Genomic DNA, 18,664 nt, shown 5'->3' on the forward strand with positions numbered 1-18,664 from the left:
TCAGGCTTATTACTAACTAGTTCTTATTACTTAAATTCACCCATAATTCTTGTGTATGTTTATGTGGCTTTTCTCAGTAAGGTATGCTCATCTTGTTTCCTCTATGTCTATCTGGTGACTGACTCTCTCTCCAGAATTCTTCTAGTCTGGTTGCACCACCTAGCTGTCCTGCCTGGCTACTGACCAATCAGCATTTTATTAAATCAATATGAGGGACAAATCTTTACAGTGTACAAGCACATTATCCCACAACATTTCTCATTTTCTTTTTTTTTATAACAAAAGCCCTGAATCTAATCTTTGTTTAGCTTTGTTCCTGATCATTATCCATAACAACTTGTAACCGACACTCTAAACAAAGACAGACATCTATAATGCATTATTTTTGGAAATGTGGGCATAGTTTTCTAGGATATTTCTGGCTGTTTGGGGATACTGGCAATCTTATGGGGACCCAGAGAAAATTTAGGATATGGTCACGTCCTGACTGGAGTATTCTATGTTGCTTGATCATCTCAACCAGCAGCCTTGAAGAGGTTCTAGATGCAGAACTCAGAAGAAATTGCAACAGAGGTGCTCTGAAATGGATCATCTGGGCCATCCATTCCCACTGGAGATTTTTCAGGAGATCATCCTTGAATGAACCTTTTTTTTTCTTAACCAAGAATGAATCCACAGCCTCTTGTTTTCTGTGGAGAGAAAAGCAAAACCTCTTCTCCAAAGAGACAATTTGACTTAAGTTTTGAAGCCAAGGCATTTTAAAAATATATAGGTTGCATTAATCCAGCATCTATCTATCTATCTATCTATCTATCTATCTATCTATCTATCTATCTATCTATCTATCTATCTATTTTGGATTTTCGAGACAGGGTTTCTCTGTAGCTTTTTTTGGTTCCTGTCCTGGAACTAGCTCTTGTAGACAAGGCTGGCCTCGAACTCACAGAAATCCACCTGCCTCTGCCTCGCGAGTGCTGGGATTAAAGGTGTGCACCATCACCGCCCGGCTTCCAGCAACATTTATAATCAGATATTTTTTTTAGCAGCTGTTGCGACTTCCTCAACAGTCAAACAATTCAAAGACAACACAATAACACATAGTATTCATATTCTCTGTGTATTTCCTTTATGGCTTTTTAAATTATATTTCTTTTATTTTTAATTTTTGTTTTTTGAGACAGGGTTTCTCTGTGTATCTTTGGCTGTCCTGGATCTCACTCTGGAGACCAGAACTCATAGAGATCTGCCTGCCTCTGCATCTGCAGTGCTGGAATTAAAGGTGTGTGCCACTATGCCCGATTATTCTATTTTTTTTAAAAGGACTTTCTCTATGCTTTTTCTTTTTTTCTTCCAAGCCTAGGTATATTTTAAAACACATTTTAAACCATTTAGAGGTTCCCCCCATCCGAATTTATCTTTATTGTATATATATTTTTTCTGAGTATGACTCTTTAATTTGCTAAGCAGAATGGCTAGGATTAGAGCTGCAGCTTTGGTGACTAACTCTGCCTTATTTCTTAGTTTCCTGAGAGTCTAACTTCATGGTGGAGGTACAAGTGGGAGCCGCATTTATTGTCACAACACTGTGGAAATTGTACCTTCATGTCATTACCAAGAAGCATGCTGCTAGCAGCTCATAAACACCATTTAAGTGTTTGGTGGCAGGGACTACTAAAAGAGCCACTAACACTGAGTCAGGAAACCTCTCTTAAAGGAGCCATGCCTTTGTTTGCCTCTAGCAAACAGAGCCCACCTGAGAAAATGCTGCTACCAAGAAGTATGCTTAACTGTTCTTTTGTGTCTAGAATCCCTCCCCAAGCTTTCTCAGGTGTTATGTGGATGTAGTTGCTGAACATTGGGTGCCATTTGTAGACTGAAGTTTCTGTCCCACCTGGTCCCACAGCTGTTCAGTCCCAAAGAAACACACATCTGTAGTTATACAGGTTGTAGCATGCATATCAAAGACTTAAAAGCTAATATCTACATATAAGAGAAAGCATCCAACATTTGTCTTTTGTAGTGTGGACTACTTCATTCTAGATGATTCTATTCTCACTCCATTCACTTCCATGTGGATTTCATAATCTAATTTTTTGAGAGCCAAATTGCATTCTGTTGTGCAAATTTTCCTTTTTAAATTATCCATTCATCAGCTGATGGACAAGTAAGCTGCTTCCAGTTCCTGTTCATTATGAACAGAAAATCAATGAACACGGATGAGCAAGTATCTATATATTTAAATGGAGTATTTTTTGAGTACATGCCTAAGAGTAGAATGAGCATGGATGAGCAAGTGTCTATATATTAGAATGAAGCGTCTTTTGAATACATGCCACAAAACCAAAATGACATGGATAATGAAATACATACACATATTATAATGAAGCCTCTTTTGAGTATATGCCCAAGAGCAGCATAGCTGGATCTTGAGGCAGATCTTTTTCCAGCCTCCTGAGGGATGTCTGCACTGATTTCTATAGTAGCTGTGTAAGTTTGAGTGTTCCCTTACCCCACATCCTCACCAGCATGAGCCATCATCATGGACATTCTGCCTTGTATAAGATGAATTCTCAAAGAAGTTGTGACTTGCATTTCCCTGATGACCAACGCTATTTGTGTTTCTCAGTCATTTGTGTTTCATCTTGTGAGAGCTCTCTATTTAGTGCTGTATCCACTTTTTAAAATTTATTTGGTTACTTGTTTTCTTGATATTCAGGGTTTGTTGTTGTTCTTTATATATTTTAAATACTCTGCCCCTATCTAATGTATGGGTAAAGATCTTTTCCCATAGTTTAGCCTGTACTTTGCCAGAATGATGGTGTCTTTTGCATTCTGGTATTTGTGATGAAGTGGATGAATATAGATGGTGTTGTATTAAATGAAATAAGTCAGTCAGAGTAGAGCAAATACTTGTTGAGTCCACTGACATGAACATCTAAAAACAATCATATTTATGGACATTAAATAGAATAGTAGAGAGGGACAAGTGGGGAGTTACCATACAATGATTGCAATATTTCAGTTTTGCATGAGGCGGCTCTAGAGAATGAGCAGCCAAATGCTGAGTCAGTAACATACCATCCAACGTGGACTTAAGTCCCAAGCAGACAGACTGCATGTGAAATGTGTAGAAACAGCAACAACACCAAAAATTAAGTACCCAAAATAATACTGTGATAATGGTTTCAAGGGTGTGTGCATGTGTGTTCAAACTCATCAAATTGTATATTAAATATGGGCAGTTTGTACATCTTTTTATATTAATATGCCCATTTTACAAAGGAAGTTTTTTGGTATTTTACTATATTTGTTGTTTCTGCCACTCCTTCATTTTTAAGGTTCCAATCTTCTTGGATAGCCTTTCCCTTCAGCTAGGAGCTTCCTTTATGATTTCTTTAAAAATTGTGGTATTCATTTTGTTTATTTATAGTTGGGATAGAAAGCACAGGGTTTTACTGTGTAACAATGGTATTTTCAAGCACACACATCACTGTATTTTGTTCTTACTCCCACTCCTGCTCCACTGCCTGCTCCCATCTGCCTGCCTCTCTCTTGCCAGCCCTCTTCCTCACCCCTGAGAGTTGTTGTACTAAGAACAAGCCAAATTCAGAAAGACAAACACTCTAGATTTTTTCTCATATGGGGAATAGATATGTGTGTGTGCACATGCGCGCGCGCGTGTGTGTGTGTGTGTGTGTGCACATATGTAGAAAAAGGCTGCTTTTCATTCCGGCTGCCCAGAACTGAAATAATCAAACAGAAACTATATTAATTAAAATACTGCTTGGCCCATTAGCTCTAACTTCTTATTGGTTAACTGTTACATCTTAGTTTAACCCATTTCTATTAATCTGTATATCACCACGCAGCAGTGGCTTACCCGGAAAAATTCCCATCATCTGTCTCTGGTGGTTCATGGCGTCTTTCTTCGCCTCCTCTTCCCAGCATTCCATTTAGTTTTCTCTGCCTAGCTCTGCTATAGGCCCAAAGCAGTTCCTTTTTTAACCAAAGAAAGCAACACATAGGTGGAAGGACCCCCCCCACACACACACAATTTCTTCTTTTCTGTTTAAACGAAAAGGAAGGCTTTAACATAGTAAAATTACATATAACAGGTATCTAGCAAGAATTATAGTTACAATATTTAAATCTACTTTATCCTTTATCATAACTAAGGAAAACTATAACTATAAATTCTTCAACTTCATCAAAGACTCCAGGAGGATATTATATTACCTAAGTAGACAGGAAGTGCATTGTAACCAACTTCCAAAACCCTAGAATTGACAGAGACATCTCACTGCCTGTCTAGTCACCCAAAGTTCTTTTGTACCATTGGGGCATTCATCTTCAGTCTACAGGCCCATAGTTTCAGCAGACTTTTCCACGAAGCAGGAAATTTATATTGGCAGTATGCCAGTCACTTTCTCCTGTGTCCTGCAGAGTGTCTTGAAGACTCTTTCATGAATCAGGAACCCCAAAGGATTGTCTCACCTTTAGGCAAGTTCAGCAGTCATTTCTCTGTGAGTCATTAATGTCTAGTTAAGCAGTTCAGGCAAGAGCAATTTCTTGCCCAAATGGCTAGCAAACTCCTAAGGAGCCTCTTCAATGCCCATCTTCATCTTGAAGTAACTGGCATTGCCAGGAGCAGATGTGTCTCCCTGTCAATTGCGCATGTGTAGGTGTGTGGGTGTGACATAGAAGCAGACAGGACCGTAGCAGGGAGGAAGAAATGACAAGAAAGGAGGGAGCAAGAGAAAGAGACATAGCGGGGTGTTTGTGAAACTGTTTCTTTTAGAAGTCTGAGGATGAATTCCCACCATTTGAAAATGGCCATATTTTACTCTAGTTTCTACAGGATATTCTCATTTGCCTTTAGAAATGAGGATTGAAATTTTTCAAGAAGCCTTTAAAATATAATGGGGCATGGTTTTGTGTACTGCAGGGACTACACCAGGCTACTATGAGGACTTTGATTTTACTCTGTGAAAAGCAAGACACTATTGCAAGGAATCTCATTGGTTGTTGCGTTCAGAATAGACTGTAGTAGAACATGCAGCAAGAGCGTTTAGAAATCCATCCCAGGTTGGTCAAGGAGGTAGTGGTGGCTAGAGAGTACATCAGTGTTTAAGGTCAAACTGATTTCTCAGTGAGTTATATGTGAGGGGTGAAATCTCTGATAACTCATGCTATAGCCAGAAATGCTGTTGTCACTACAGTTGAAACACAAATGTTGGTGATCTGAGGAGCATTTGGTAGGGGACTGGGGGGAGGGGGGGTCAGGACATCAGGCCTGTCACACTTTACCATGGTCCTGAGTGCAGTGTCTCTAGGATGCATTGTCTCCATGTAGAAGGACATCTGCCTGAGGCACGACTCCATAGTAAAATAAGGAATACACCAAATTTCTGTTTCTTTTTAGGAGTCAAACATTCTCCTCATCCCTGCTCCTCCGTCTTCATTACTAGTGACCTTGGTATGAATCATTCATGGTGTGCTTTCAAGTCACAGAGTCTCCAGAGGTTTGTGCTTAGCTCCCCCCGCAGCCTCAGGCACTGTGTCACTCAAAGCACAGAAGTACTTGGCTGAGTCGCTCCAGTGGGCTGGGTTTTTCCTCAGGTTGAAGGAGGAGTTACTTTTCACAAACTCTGCCTCAAAGCCATTGATGCCTTTAATGAGAGTGTCTCTTGCAACGGATTTGAGGAGAAGCTGGAGGCTCTGGCCAGGATACTGGACGTACCAAAAGAGGTAAGGTGTTGCACCGTAAGAATAGCTGCACTTGAGCTCTAGTGAGGCTCCTTCAGAGACAGTGAGGTGAGCATCAGGCTGGACCACTGACTGGGCTCTGTTTCCTCCTGTAACACCAAAGCAGAGTCAGTAAGACCAGGACAGACCTACCTGTAAGGGCAACATGCCCCTTGTGTAGATCCTGGCTAGGAACATGGTCCTACTGTGGAAACAAGGCAGGGAATGAAATAATACTTACTCAAAGAGAGGAACATGCCCAGCAGCAGAATGGTCAGTGGGAACATGGCTAGGCAGAAGGCAGGAAGATGTATTCTGCAAAATCTCCTTGAGCAGGAATGAGTAGAACATGGATTGAAGAGCTCTTGTGGACAAGGCTTGGAGACTATTAACCGAGAGATGCTCCCTTGGCAAAGACTGCTGTAGCACCCTTTCTACTCACAACAGCACCTCAGAGAGCTGTGAGATAAAAAGACTCTCTAGCATGACAAGATTTTTTTCAGTATAGACCTTGAGTCTACGTCACATTGCTGCCCTCTGGAGAACAAAAGTGGAAATAAATTGTCTTAAAATTTTTGTTGGTTTTTCTTCTTTTTATTTTTCCCTTTCTTCCTTTCTTTTTCTTTCTTTTTTCTTTCATTTTTTTGGTCTTTTTAGACAGGGTTTCTCTGTAGCTTTGGAGCCTGTCCTGGAGCTAGCTCTTGTAGACCAGTCTGGCTTCAAACTCACAGAGATCCACCTGCCTTTGCCTCCTGAGTGCTGGCATTAAAGGCGTGCACCACCACTGCCCAGCAGGTTTATTTTCTTAAGCAATAAAATCTGGTGAGAGCGCTTTTAAAGAAGATAACTGAAGTTTATGAATTAAGTATCAAGTAGTAGTATTTAATCTTATGAGCTAGAGAATGCTATTCCCATTTTATGAATGGAAAAGCCAAAGAACAGAAGAAAGGGTATGTCACAACAAGTGACAGGCCTGGAGTTTCTCTCATTACTGTGACCCAGAAGCCCCATCAGCAAGGACTGACGTCTGCGCACATCTATTACTACCTCTCTCGCAGCGTCGGTTGTCCTGATACAACGGATGGGAAAGCGAGCATTTATGGGCTAAATAGTCTTTGTATGCACACATGGGGGTTTGGGCTCTCTACTGAAAACTCAGTTCTTCTCCCAATTCTTTTCCTAAAATGGCATCACTGTTATTTCTTTCTATTGCATGTCTTAAGAGTGAGGAAAGAAGAAATGCCAACAGTGAAGCTAGTCTTGGTAAAAAGCATGGGAGAATCCCTCTGCACGGGAGGAGAAGCCTACCGACATGACAGACAAAGGGAACAGGATTAATTGCCTTCTTTGTAAAGTTCTAAGTAAATTAATTTTACTTATATGTTTTAAACAGCAGTTGAATGAGGAGGCCCTGGCAAGTGTTTCTAAACAAAGATCTTTGGGAGGAAGGCAAAACCACTGATACCAGAGTCAAGGAGAAGCAGGACAAAGACACCGGTACCAGAGTCAGGGATGAGAAGGACAGAACCACCAGTACTAGAGTACCAGAGGAGGAAGACAGAACCACACTAGTATGACAGTCAAGACAAAACTGTCAGTCAAAGCCTTGTTTCAGCAGACAGTATCTCCTAATAAGGAAATAAAGTCAGAGGATGAGAGTATATTACTGTATTTAATTAAAAGATACAGTGATATTTATTAAGGAAACAATGAAGAAAGAACAAAATAATTGGTGAAGGACCATAACATATCAGACAGATAGGACTCTGCTTAGAGTTGAGGAAACTCCAAACTAGAGCCTAAAGATAGTGATGTTTTTTTCCTCAGGAGTGAATAATTATTTTGTAGGTGCTTTGGGGAATGAAATAATTTCTTTCCCTAAATATACAAGCAAGTCTTTGAGCTTACCAATATTATTTATAAAGCTGTTTAGAACTCATTTCCATTTCCTAACGCTTATAATTTTGCTAGTTTATCTTTTATAGTGGAGTGGTTTATACTACTAAACACACAAAGATATGAAATGGAGAATGGAGGAAAATCCAAGTGGGACAAAGTCTCAAGACAAAGGAAAACACACTTTGAGAAGAACAGAGTGCAGAGAGCCAGTACTGTGGAGGAGAGAAGAGTGATCTAGGAACCTTACCACTGAGCACACATTCTGAGGGGATAAAATATACCAAATCTGCATGGACAGGGATATTGTGATGTTCTTCACAATTGCCAAGAAATGGAAACAACAAAGGTGCATATTGACGCATTAATGGGTAAATAAATTGTGGTAGATACACAAAACGGAACAATATTGACCCATAGAAAGAGTGAATGAATCCTGTCATTTGTACCAACATGAACTAAATTTGGGGGCCACAGTATGTGAAATAAACCAGACACAAAAAGACAAAAACTGCTTATTTTTCATCATCTGTGGGTGCAAAAATCTTATTTCAGAATAGCTGAATAGAACCATATTTATTAGAGACTGGGGAGGTGGGAAGTGGTGAGATAACAGTTGTCAGAAAACAATAAATAGGAAGGACTGGTTTTGACGCTCTGCAGGAGCTGGCTACAGCTTGCAGGACTCATGAAACATCTCAAGATTAGAAGACAAGACACTGCAGACTGCAGTCCAAAGATATGATAAAATGCTGAGGAGTTACAAGTGTTTATTTTCACTATTTGATCATTACAATCATTATGCATTTCACGTGTGTGTGTGTATTTATATTTAACCATTACCATACACAGCATGGATATGTGTAGATTTGATTCTGGAAGGATTTGGAAAGAAATATTATACTTTTAGTACATGAATTGTGTGAATAATATATCAAGAAAAAGTATCACTTTTTAAAAAATGATGCCTTTAAATACTATAATTCTGAAATACTTTCATAAATTTTATGCTGGGTAAGAAATTTGTCAAATGGTTTTGCCACTTTTAGAAATTTATTTTAGCTATGTGTTCTCATAAGTAATTTTCTGTACACAGTACATATTTAAAATATTTTTATTAGTTCTTTGAGAATTTCATTGTATTTTGATCATATTCATATCACTCTCCTATTTTCCCCATATCTACCAACCTTTTATACCCACCCAACAGTGTCTTTACTTTTTAAAAAAAAAAAAACACCCACTGGTTGCAATTTATTCTGTCTATATCCTCGGGTGTGTGACTCTCTCTACTAGAATGTGTCAACCTACCAGAGACCGAACTCTCGAAGAAAGCTAACTCTTCCCTTCCTAGCTGCTATCAATCACCAGCAGTTATTCAACTAGGGATGAAACTTGGCATCCTCCTCCCCCTCCATGCTGGAATGACCGAGATTGAGCTTGCCTAGATCCTGTACTTGCTGTCACAGCTGCCTATGAGATCATATGTGCAGCTTCCCTCTCTATCCAGAAAGCATCACATCATTGAGGTCTTCCACTGCCTCTGATTCTTACCATTTTTACACCCCTCTTCTGAGATGATTTCCGATCCTTAGGAGGAGGGTATGTGATGTCCCATCTAGGGCTGACTATTTCACAATCTCTTTTCTCTGCACTTAAGCAGTTGTAAGTCTCTCTGTTAACCACCCACAGCAAAAGAAATTTCTTTGGTGAGGTCTATGGGTCTACGTTCAATAAGTCATTAAGAATTGTTTAATACTTTGTCCCATTAACAGTAGTAGGTTCTGGCTTAGGGCCTATGACCTGTTTAGCCATAGGTTCTTGGCTCCAAGAACAGTGCCAGGTATAGGTTCCATCTTAAATCCAAGCAGAAAGTGGTTGGTTACTCAAATAACATTGATGTCACTATTGAACAAGTGGGCATATTTTGCTAGGCATATCATTATTGTAACTTTCAGGGCTCACAGCCTGGTAAGGGTAGTGACTGTTTTTCTCTTCAGTGTCCTGCAGAGCACCTTTCAGCTATCTAGTAGGAATGAACTTTCGGATTAGCACCAGCTGGATTTCTTCATGTTTTGGGCTCAAGGGTGTTGTGTTTTTCCCTCCCTCCCTCTGTCTCTCTGTCTCTCTCTCTTTCTCCCCCCCCCCTCTTCTGGTTTTCTGAGATAGGGATTTTTCAGTGTAGCTTTGGAGCATGTCCTGGCATTTGCTGTCTTACTCTGTAAATAATGTAGGCATCCAATGCACAGAAATCCACCTGCTTCCCTAGTGCTGGGATTAAAGGCATGTGCCGCCACCACCTGGCTTTGTGTCCTTTTCATTTTTTTAACCTGTTTTTATTGATTTTATTGAGCTGTACATTTTTCTTTACTCCTCTGCCTGCCTCTCCCCTCCCCTTCAGCCCTCTCCCATGGTCCTGATGCTCCCACTTTACTCAGAAGATCTTGTCTTTTACTTCTTCCCATGTAGATTAGATTCATGTATGTCTCTTTTAGGGTCCTCATTGTTGTCTAGGTTTCAGAAGAGGAAACCTAGACAATAACAATACCAGAGCTGTTTTTTATGAACTCTAATGATCATTAATGATGCACTTTTCAGACTGGTTCAAAATAGAATCATTTGGGAAAAAAACTAATGCTATTATCAAAATATGAATATGCCCCACTTTTTATCTCCCACTAAGAAGTTTTATATTTAAAAGTTTGGCAGGTAGTCCTAAATATTCCCAGAATGTATGGAGGGGAATACCAATACTCCAGCCAGGCGCTTAATCTGGGATTAAGATTTGTATGTTGGTTTTCTTGGCTTTATGTTTAAAAAATACTTATGAGAGAGTACGTATGATATTTGTTTTTCTAGGTCTGGGTTATCGCACTCAATATGAAGTTTTCTAGCTCCATCCATTTGCACTCAAATTTTAGGATGTCATTTTTTCTGCTATGTAATATTCCATTGTGCAAATATACCACATTTTCCTTATCCATTCTTCAGCTGAGGGGCATTTAGGTTGTTTCCAGCTTCTGGCTATGACCAACAGTGCTGCTATGAATATAATTGAGCACATGTCTTTGTGGTACAATTGAGCATCTTTTGGATATATACCCCAAAGTGGTATTGCTGTGTCTTGAGGAAGGTTGTTTCCTAATTTTCTGAGAAATCACCATACAGATATCGAAAAAAGTAGTACCTGCTTGCACTCCCACCAGCAATGCAGGAGTGTTTCCTTTACCCCACAACCTCTCCAGCATAAGTTGTCATCAGTGTTTTTGATTTTGGCCATACTTACAGGTGAAAGATGGAATCTCAGAGTTGTTCTGATTTGCATTTCTCTGATGACTAAGGATGTTGAGCATTTCCTTAAGTATCTTTCAGCCATTTTAGATTCCTCTGTTGAGAGTTCTCTGTTTAGGTCTGTACTCCATTTTTTATTGGATTATTTGTTCTTTTGATGACCAATTTCTTGAGGTCTTTGTATATTTTGGAGATCAGACCTCTGTCTGATATGGGGTTGGTGAAGATCTTTTCCCATTCTGTAGGCTGTTATTTTGTCTTGTTGACCATGACCTTTGCTTTATAGAAGCTTTTCAGTTTCAGGAGGTCCCATTTATTAATTGTTTCTCTCTGTGCCTGTGCTACTGGGGTTATATTTAGGAAGTGGTCTCCTGTGCCAATATGTTCAAGTGTACTTCCCACTTTCTCTTCTATGAGGTTCAGTGTGGCTGGTTTATGTTGAGGTCTTTGATCCATTTGGACTTGAGTTTTGTGCATGATGATAGATATGGATCTATTTTCATTCTTCTACATGTTGATATCCAGTTATGCCAGCACCATTTGTTAAATATGCTTTTTTCTTCACTTTATATTTTTTGCTTCTTTGTCAAAAATCAGGTGTTCATAGGTGTGTGATTGAGTTTTTGATTTGGTTCCATTGGTTAACATCTCTGTTTGTATGCCAATATCAGGCTGACTTCTGTACTGTAGCTCTATAGCAGAGTTTAAGTCAGGGATTGTGATGCCTCCAGAAGTTCTTTAATAAAGGATTGTTTTGGCTATCCTGTTTTTGTTTGTTTGTTTGTTTTTCTATATGAAGTTGAGTACCATTCTTTCAAGGTCTGTGAAGAATTTTGCTGGAATTTTAATAGGTGTTGCATTGAATCTGTAGTTGCTTTTGGTAAGATTGCCATTTTTTCGTATGTTAATTTTACCTACCAACAGTATGGGAGATCTTTCCACTTTCTGGTCTCTTCTTCAGTTTATTTCTTCAAAGATGTAAAGTTCTTGCCATACAAGTCTTCCACTTGTTTGGTTAGAGTTACTCCGAAATATTTTATGTTATTTGTGGTTATTGTGAAGGGTAATGTTTCTCTGATTTAATTTTGGTAAATGATATTTATCCAGAAAGCTGTCCATTTCCTTTAAGTTTTCCAATTTTTTTGAATACTGGATTTTGAAATATGACCTGATGATTCTCTGTATTTCCTCATGTCTGTTGTTCTGTCCCCCTTTTCATTTCTAATTTATTAACTTGGATATTCTCTCTCTGCCTTTTGTTTAGTTTGGATAAAGGTTTTTTCTATTTTGTTGATTTTCTCGAAGAACCAACCCTTTGTCTCATTGATTCTTTGTTTTGTTTTCTTTGTTTCTATTTTGTTAATTTCAGCTCTCAATTTGATTGTTTCCTGCCTTCTAGTTCTCTTGGGTGAGTTTGCTTCTCTTTGTTCTAAAGTTTTCAAATGTTCTGTTAATTCACTACTGTGGGATTTTTCCAGCTTCTTTAGGTAGGTGTTTAGTGCTATGAACTTTTCCTCTTAACACTGCTTTCATTGTGTCCCATACATTTGGGTATGTTGTGTGGTCATTTTCATTGAATTTTAGGAAGTCTTTAATTTCTCCCTGTATTTCTTCCTTGATCCATTGATGATTCAGGTGAGCATTGTTTAATTTCCATGTGTTTGTGGGCTTTCTGGAATTAGTATTGCTGTTGACTTCTAGTTTTAAATCATAGTGATCTGATAAGGTACATTAGGTTATTCCATTTTTTTTGTATTTGTTGAGGTTTGTTTTGTTACTGAGTATGTGCTCAATTTTTGAGAAGGTTCCAAGAGGTGCTAAGAAGAAGGTACAGTCTTTCACATTTGGATAGAATATTCTATAGATGTCTGTTAAGTCCATTTGAGTCATAACATCTGTTAGTTCTCTTATTTCTCTGTTAATTTTTTGTCTGACTGACCTGTGCAGTGGTAAGAGTGGAGTGTTGAAGTCTCCCACTGTTAGTGTGTGTGGTTTAATGTATGATTTAAGCTTTAGTAGTGTTTTTTATGACATAGATGTTTAGTATTGAGATTTCCTCTTGATGGATTTTTCCTGTACTAATATGAAATGTTCTTCTTTGTCTCTTTCTTTTGATTTTAATTTGAAGTCTATTTTGTTAGATATTAGGATAGCTATACCAGCTTTTTTCTTAAGTCCGTTTGATTGCAAACTTTTCCCCAACCCTTTACTTGAGGTGATTTTTGTCTTTGAGGTCAAGGTATGTTTCTTGTATGCAACATAAGGATGGATGCTGTTTTTGTATCCAATCTGTTAGTCTGTGTCTTTTTATACTTGAGTTTGTTCATTTATATTAAGGGATATTAATGAGCAGCGATTGCTATCTCCTGTTAATTTAGTTTTCATTGTTGGTTATGTTAATTTATCCTGTTTCTTCTTTTCATCCATCCTGCCTGGTGGAAAGGACTTCCCTGGACTTTTGATTGTATCCCTAAGTTTTGAGAGTGTTTGAGGAATTGTGGTGGGTTCTGTAATTCTTGTTTTCCTGTCTCATCCATGTGAATATAACATCACATGTCAAGTTGTGGGGGACACAGGTTTAAGCCAATGAAGTCTTTATATGCTGACTGGTGGTTATACTGGAAGTCCGAGACCCCACTGTAGCCCTAAGCCTATTTCTCAGGGTGAGATTTTGAGCAAAAAAAGCCATATTCTGGATTAACATACTTCAGTTACAAAGAATAGTTATCCAGAAGCAGAACAAAAGAAGCTGAAAAACGAGGTTAGTACATTTAGAGACATTCCCAGAACTATGGACTTTGATGGATGAGGGCTTTGTTTTCACTTTGGCAGCTGTTACTGTCTACATGCTGAGGCTTATGCCACGAATGGTACTCTCATGATGGAGTCAGTTGTGCTAAGGTCTGGGGCCTACTATAATCTGGGTGCCTGTTATAAACTGTGTATTATACAGTGCTCCCTACAGTTGCTTATTTTCTCTATCAGTTACTCTTGTTCCCTTTTATAAGGATATTTTTATAATATGAAAAGGGAATTATCATAAATTATCAACAGAGAAGGGGTGAAGGAGGGAGAGAGTAAGGGAAGAAGTGAGGGAGAGAGAGAGACAGAGACAGAGAGAGACACATACAGAGAGAGACAGACAGAGAGAGAGCACAAAAACAAATCAAAGACAAACCCGAACATCTTTTCTGCCTTGCAGAATACTGCTGAGACTTATTTGCAGGACATACCACTTCTTCCCACCCCAAATTCACCACGTAACAGGGCACTGTGTCATCAGCCTGCCAATCCCTCTAAGCCTTCTATTGCTGTCTGTCCCAGAAAGCCGCAGTTTCCCCAAACACCATGCCTATTACACCAGGCTTCAAAACAGTTTAACCTATGAACACGAGAGGGCAGAGAAGTCAGCGTAAAGTCACAAAGGCTGAGTGCTTCAGTAAAGACCGACTTCCTTCCTTTCCCCTAGCATGGAGTTTGCTACAGTCGGATTCCCACAGAAGCAAAACAGACCAAAACTTCAGGTTTGGGCGAAGTTGTACAGAGGCGATGAACACAAGCCCTGCTGGGGAGCCGTGCTCTTAATCTGTGCCGCAGGTTCCTGATACTTCCTGGTACAGGAATGCAGGACAGACTCTCAGCTTTGTCAGCAGGTTAGCTCTTTAAGTTTAAAAGATCCTACTGCACGTATTGGCTTTGTGGGAGCCTAGGCAGTTTGGATGCTCACCTTACTAGACCTGGATGGAGGTGGGTGGTTCTTGGACTTCCCACTGGGCAGAGAACCCTGATTGCTCTTTGGGCTGACGAGGGAGGGGGACTTGATTGAGGGAGGGGGAGGGAAAGGGGAGGCGGCGGTGGGGAAGAGACAGAAATCTTTAATAAATAAATAAAACTCTGTTCATCCTTAGCCCAGACCCAGAAAGATAAGCTTGGTATGTACTCACTTATACGTGGACATTAGCTGTTAGGAAAGAGTAGTTATGCTACAATCCACAGACCCAGAAAGGCTAAAACACTAAGAAGCACACACGGGATTTCTTAAGGAGAAATAGAATGGATTTTGCTGGTGGACTGGGGATGGGTGGAAATGGGAACAGGAGGGATCAGGATTGGAGGAAGGGAGGGACAGGTTATGGTGAGAAAAGTATAACTGGAATTGGGGGTGTTTAGGAATGACATGGAAACCTAGTGCAGGGGAAACTCCTAAGAGTCTACAAAGGGGACCTTAGTGAGGACTCCTAGTAATGGATGTGTTGGGATATTCGAGACTCAGAGCTTGTGGGAGGGACCAAGCAACAATTGATCTTAATTTGAGTTCCACACCATGCCTGATGCTGGTTGTTTGACCAGGAACTGGAGGCCAGATAGCACAGAGGCTTAGAAAAGAAAAAAAAAAATCAATGAAATGATTCTTAAGGATATTTTACAATACTCATAGGTCAGTGCTTAGCTCATTCATCATCAGAGAGGCTTCCTCCAACAGCTGATGGGAGAGAGAAAACAGAAATAGGAAATCTCCATCGAGTCTCTTCCCTTGGATCTTGGGGAACCCAGCAGAAGACTGGGAAAAAGAAGGGCAATAGTCAGAAGGATGGAGGACACCAGGAGAACACCAGAATCAACCAAGCACTTGAACTCTGAGTGTTGTTGAGGGAGGAGCATTAGGATGGTACCAAGTTTGCTAGTGAGCACTGTGGTAAATTTGCATAATTTCAACCACCTGGCAACACTTCCTAGAATTTGCTCCCCTATATAGTTTTGTGTCACGACTGACCACGAGAGAAACTGTGCAAGATTAGAAGGTGGGGGCCGGCAGCAGCCATCACAAGCTGGCTCTGCAGATTGGCCTGGGGTCCAGGTGCTCTAGGGCTCACATATGTGGCTATCAATTTATCAGTTCTATTTTCTTTTTCTTTTCATTCCCCAGAGATGGAGATTGAGTCAAGGCCTTGTGCATGCTAAGGGAACCCTGTTCTTAGCTACAGGCTTAGCCCATTCTCTTATTGAAGCCTCCCCCACCTCCCACTATGCCTCCTTTGTTGAACATCTCTTGGTCTTAGACCGTGTGCACATGTACAATGATGCTGTATAAATGTTTCTCAAGCTCATCCTCCCAAAATATTGAAGGAAATGTGTCCTTGTGGATGCAACTGTCCTCATTACATCCTTCTGGGTCATAGTTCAGCTAAGTGTTTGTCATAATTCAGCTCTCCTTCTCAGGTGTTAGTCCAGCTGCTTCTCAGCAAACTCAGACAGGAAAAACAAATTTTCACAGACTTCCCACCAACTCTAAAAATTTTGTGACTTATGAATCTTATAATCTCTTATTCTTATCACTCATGATGGTCCTACAACTTTACTTGTTACACAACTAACACAAAGCCTAGAGGGAAGAGAGCAAGGACATGACTCCCACTGTCCATCCCAATAGCTCTACCCAGATCTGTGCTTCAAGAACCTTTAACTGACACTTTATTATGGGATCCTTTTTATCAAAATTTAATATATCTTATTTTTTTGTTTTCAATACATTCTGGCCACAGATTCCCCTCATTCCACTCTTTTCATTTCCCACCTCCCCTCTCCCCCAGATCCACTCCTCCTCTGTTTCCATTCAGAAAAGAGCATGACTCCAAAGAATATCCACAGAACAAGGCATAACAAGATAAAATAAGACTAGGCACAAAAACTCATATCAAGGCTGAATAATTTTGACCTTTAAAAATCTTTACACATGTTCTGTATGATCTACCTATGTTTCAAGAATTGAAAAGCTGCCCTGACAAAGAAGACAGTTTCACTTATAAATACCGTCTGATCCAGACCACAGACAGAGCTGCTCAGCACTGCTCTCATGTCTGGGATCTGCCCGTGTGCCTCTCAGCCAGGATCCTCCAGCAGAGCCTAGTTCTAGAGAGCTCCTGGGTTTTTGTCCAGGTATTACTATCACTTTGAACACTGTGGGAGCCACAGAGAGCACAGAAATAGTTCAGTGCATCTTCTGGATGTAAAGCTAAATGGTGAGGCTAATGGAGTATGCAAGTTTCTGGGAGAAGACAGAACAGTGACTGCTCTTTGCACACACACTGAAAGAACATTGGCAGATCAAGAAGGTAACTTCTCACCTGGAAATTTGTTTGTGTCAAGGAAGGTGGCATAAATTCTGACTTGTGCAGACAGACCAGGGTGACAACTTCTGGTGTGGGACAATTGTCTATATTCTGCCAATTATGTTTTAAATAAATGTGGACTGGCCAGTAGCCAGGCAGGAAGTATAGGTGGGACAACCAGACAGGAAGTAGAGGCAGGCAATGAGAACAGGGATACTCTGGGAAGAAGGAAGTTCTTCCTACAGTCCTATCCAGACACCGAAGAAGCAGGATGTGACCTACCCCACTGAAAAAGGTACCGATCCATGTGGCTAATAAAAATAATGGGTTAATGTAAGTTGCAAGAGTTAATAAGAAGCCTGAGCTAATGGGCCAATCATTTTATCTTTAATATAGACCTCTGTGTGATTTTCTTTGTGACTTACTGGCTGTGGGAACTGAAACTCCAACCAGCAGGCCCTTGTGTTACAGTGCAGAACACAAGAACACAGGTCTCTAAAGGGCCCCACTTGCTGGATGCAGATTTAAACAACACAGCATTGCGTGCCGTGGAGCTGGTTTTAACTGTTTGAGGTCCATTCGTCTTTGCATTTCAGTTACAGTGTTGACAGGTGACCATGTCCTGGTTTGCAGTTTCTGCAAAAACAGAAGGCGACTCTGAATGTCCTGGGGATGGCATCATGGCAGAGTTCCCTTTACTCAATATGGCCCTGCTTGGTGGTATTGACAGAGCTGGTGCAGAATCCCTGGGCAGCAGATGGTAGCTACCCCTGAAGTGTGAATATTTGGGAGGGAGAGGTTGAGTTTGAGGGTGCTGAGATACCTAGGTTGGGGATTTCTGGCGTTTTAGACACGGCTTTGCCCTTGAATGTGATTTATTTGATAATGGATAATATTTGATGAAAGATGGAGTTTGCTGTCTTAGGAAGGATTCAACAAGATTCATATTGAATGTTTTAAATTTAGTAAATTAATCTGTGATGAGACATGGAATTTATCTGAAGCCAAACACTAGGAATTGCATCTACACAATTGTAGTTGAGTTGTATGCTCAACTACACAAATACCACGAATCTGACTGTGGCTGCCAATATTTATTCAGCCTTAGACAGCTCTTCCACATTCCGTCTGACCACAGGTGCACAGTGTTCACTAGCCCGTGGCTTCCCTGGGGAGACAAAGCAGGAGTCCTTGTGTTGCTCCCTTTCCTCTCATTCCAAGCTTTAGATAGGCACATGGCCTCTGCTTGCACTGAGATCCCAACAGTCCCTGGTTCCAAAGTCTCTGCAGGCTCCTATCAGAGCACAAAGGCCATCAGCCAAGGCCCAACTTGTACAGGCCAGCTCTGAGCTCACATTCTCAGAAGTCCAGAAACAGGGAGACTCGGGAGTGTCCTAAATTCAAGTACGCAACCTGGCTGTCATCAGGGGCATAGTGTGCATTTGGAGCTATGTTTAACTGTTGTTATAGTTTTCAGGAAGACAGAGCCTCTCCCCAAATGTTTAATACACAAAACATCCCCAATACCCACAGTATAAAGCCATCCAAACACAACTGTCTACCTGTTTAGGCACTGACTCGAGACTGTCTCTCGCTTTATGCCAAGAAGTTACCCCAAATTT

At 40.4% G+C, this 18,664-nt stretch overlaps 1 protein-coding gene across 1 annotated transcript in view; it reads right to left on the minus strand.

Annotated features, from left to right (window-relative positions):
* Positions 1-6,168, minus strand: part of LOC126493878 (T cell receptor alpha chain MC.7.G5-like) — a 170,272-nt gene extending 164,104 nt beyond the window's left edge. Inside the window, exons 1-2 of the mRNA XM_050130992.1 lie at positions 5,987-6,168; positions 5,557-5,855 (exon numbers count right to left, since the gene is read on the minus strand). Of these exons, the coding sequence (XP_049986949.1) occupies positions 5,557-5,855; positions 5,987-6,032 (345 nt within the window). The 5' untranslated portion in view covers positions 6,033-6,168. The remainder of the gene's footprint in view (positions 1-5,556; positions 5,856-5,986) is intronic.
* Between the last annotated feature and the right edge of the window lie 12,496 nt (positions 6,169-18,664).

Source organism: Alexandromys fortis, unplaced genomic scaffold (assembly GCF_014885135.2).
Source record: "Alexandromys fortis isolate MF-2015 unplaced genomic scaffold, M_Fortis_MF-2015_v1.1 scaffold_347, whole genome shotgun sequence".
Taxonomy (NCBI): Eukaryota; Metazoa; Chordata; class Mammalia; order Rodentia; family Cricetidae; genus Alexandromys; species Alexandromys fortis.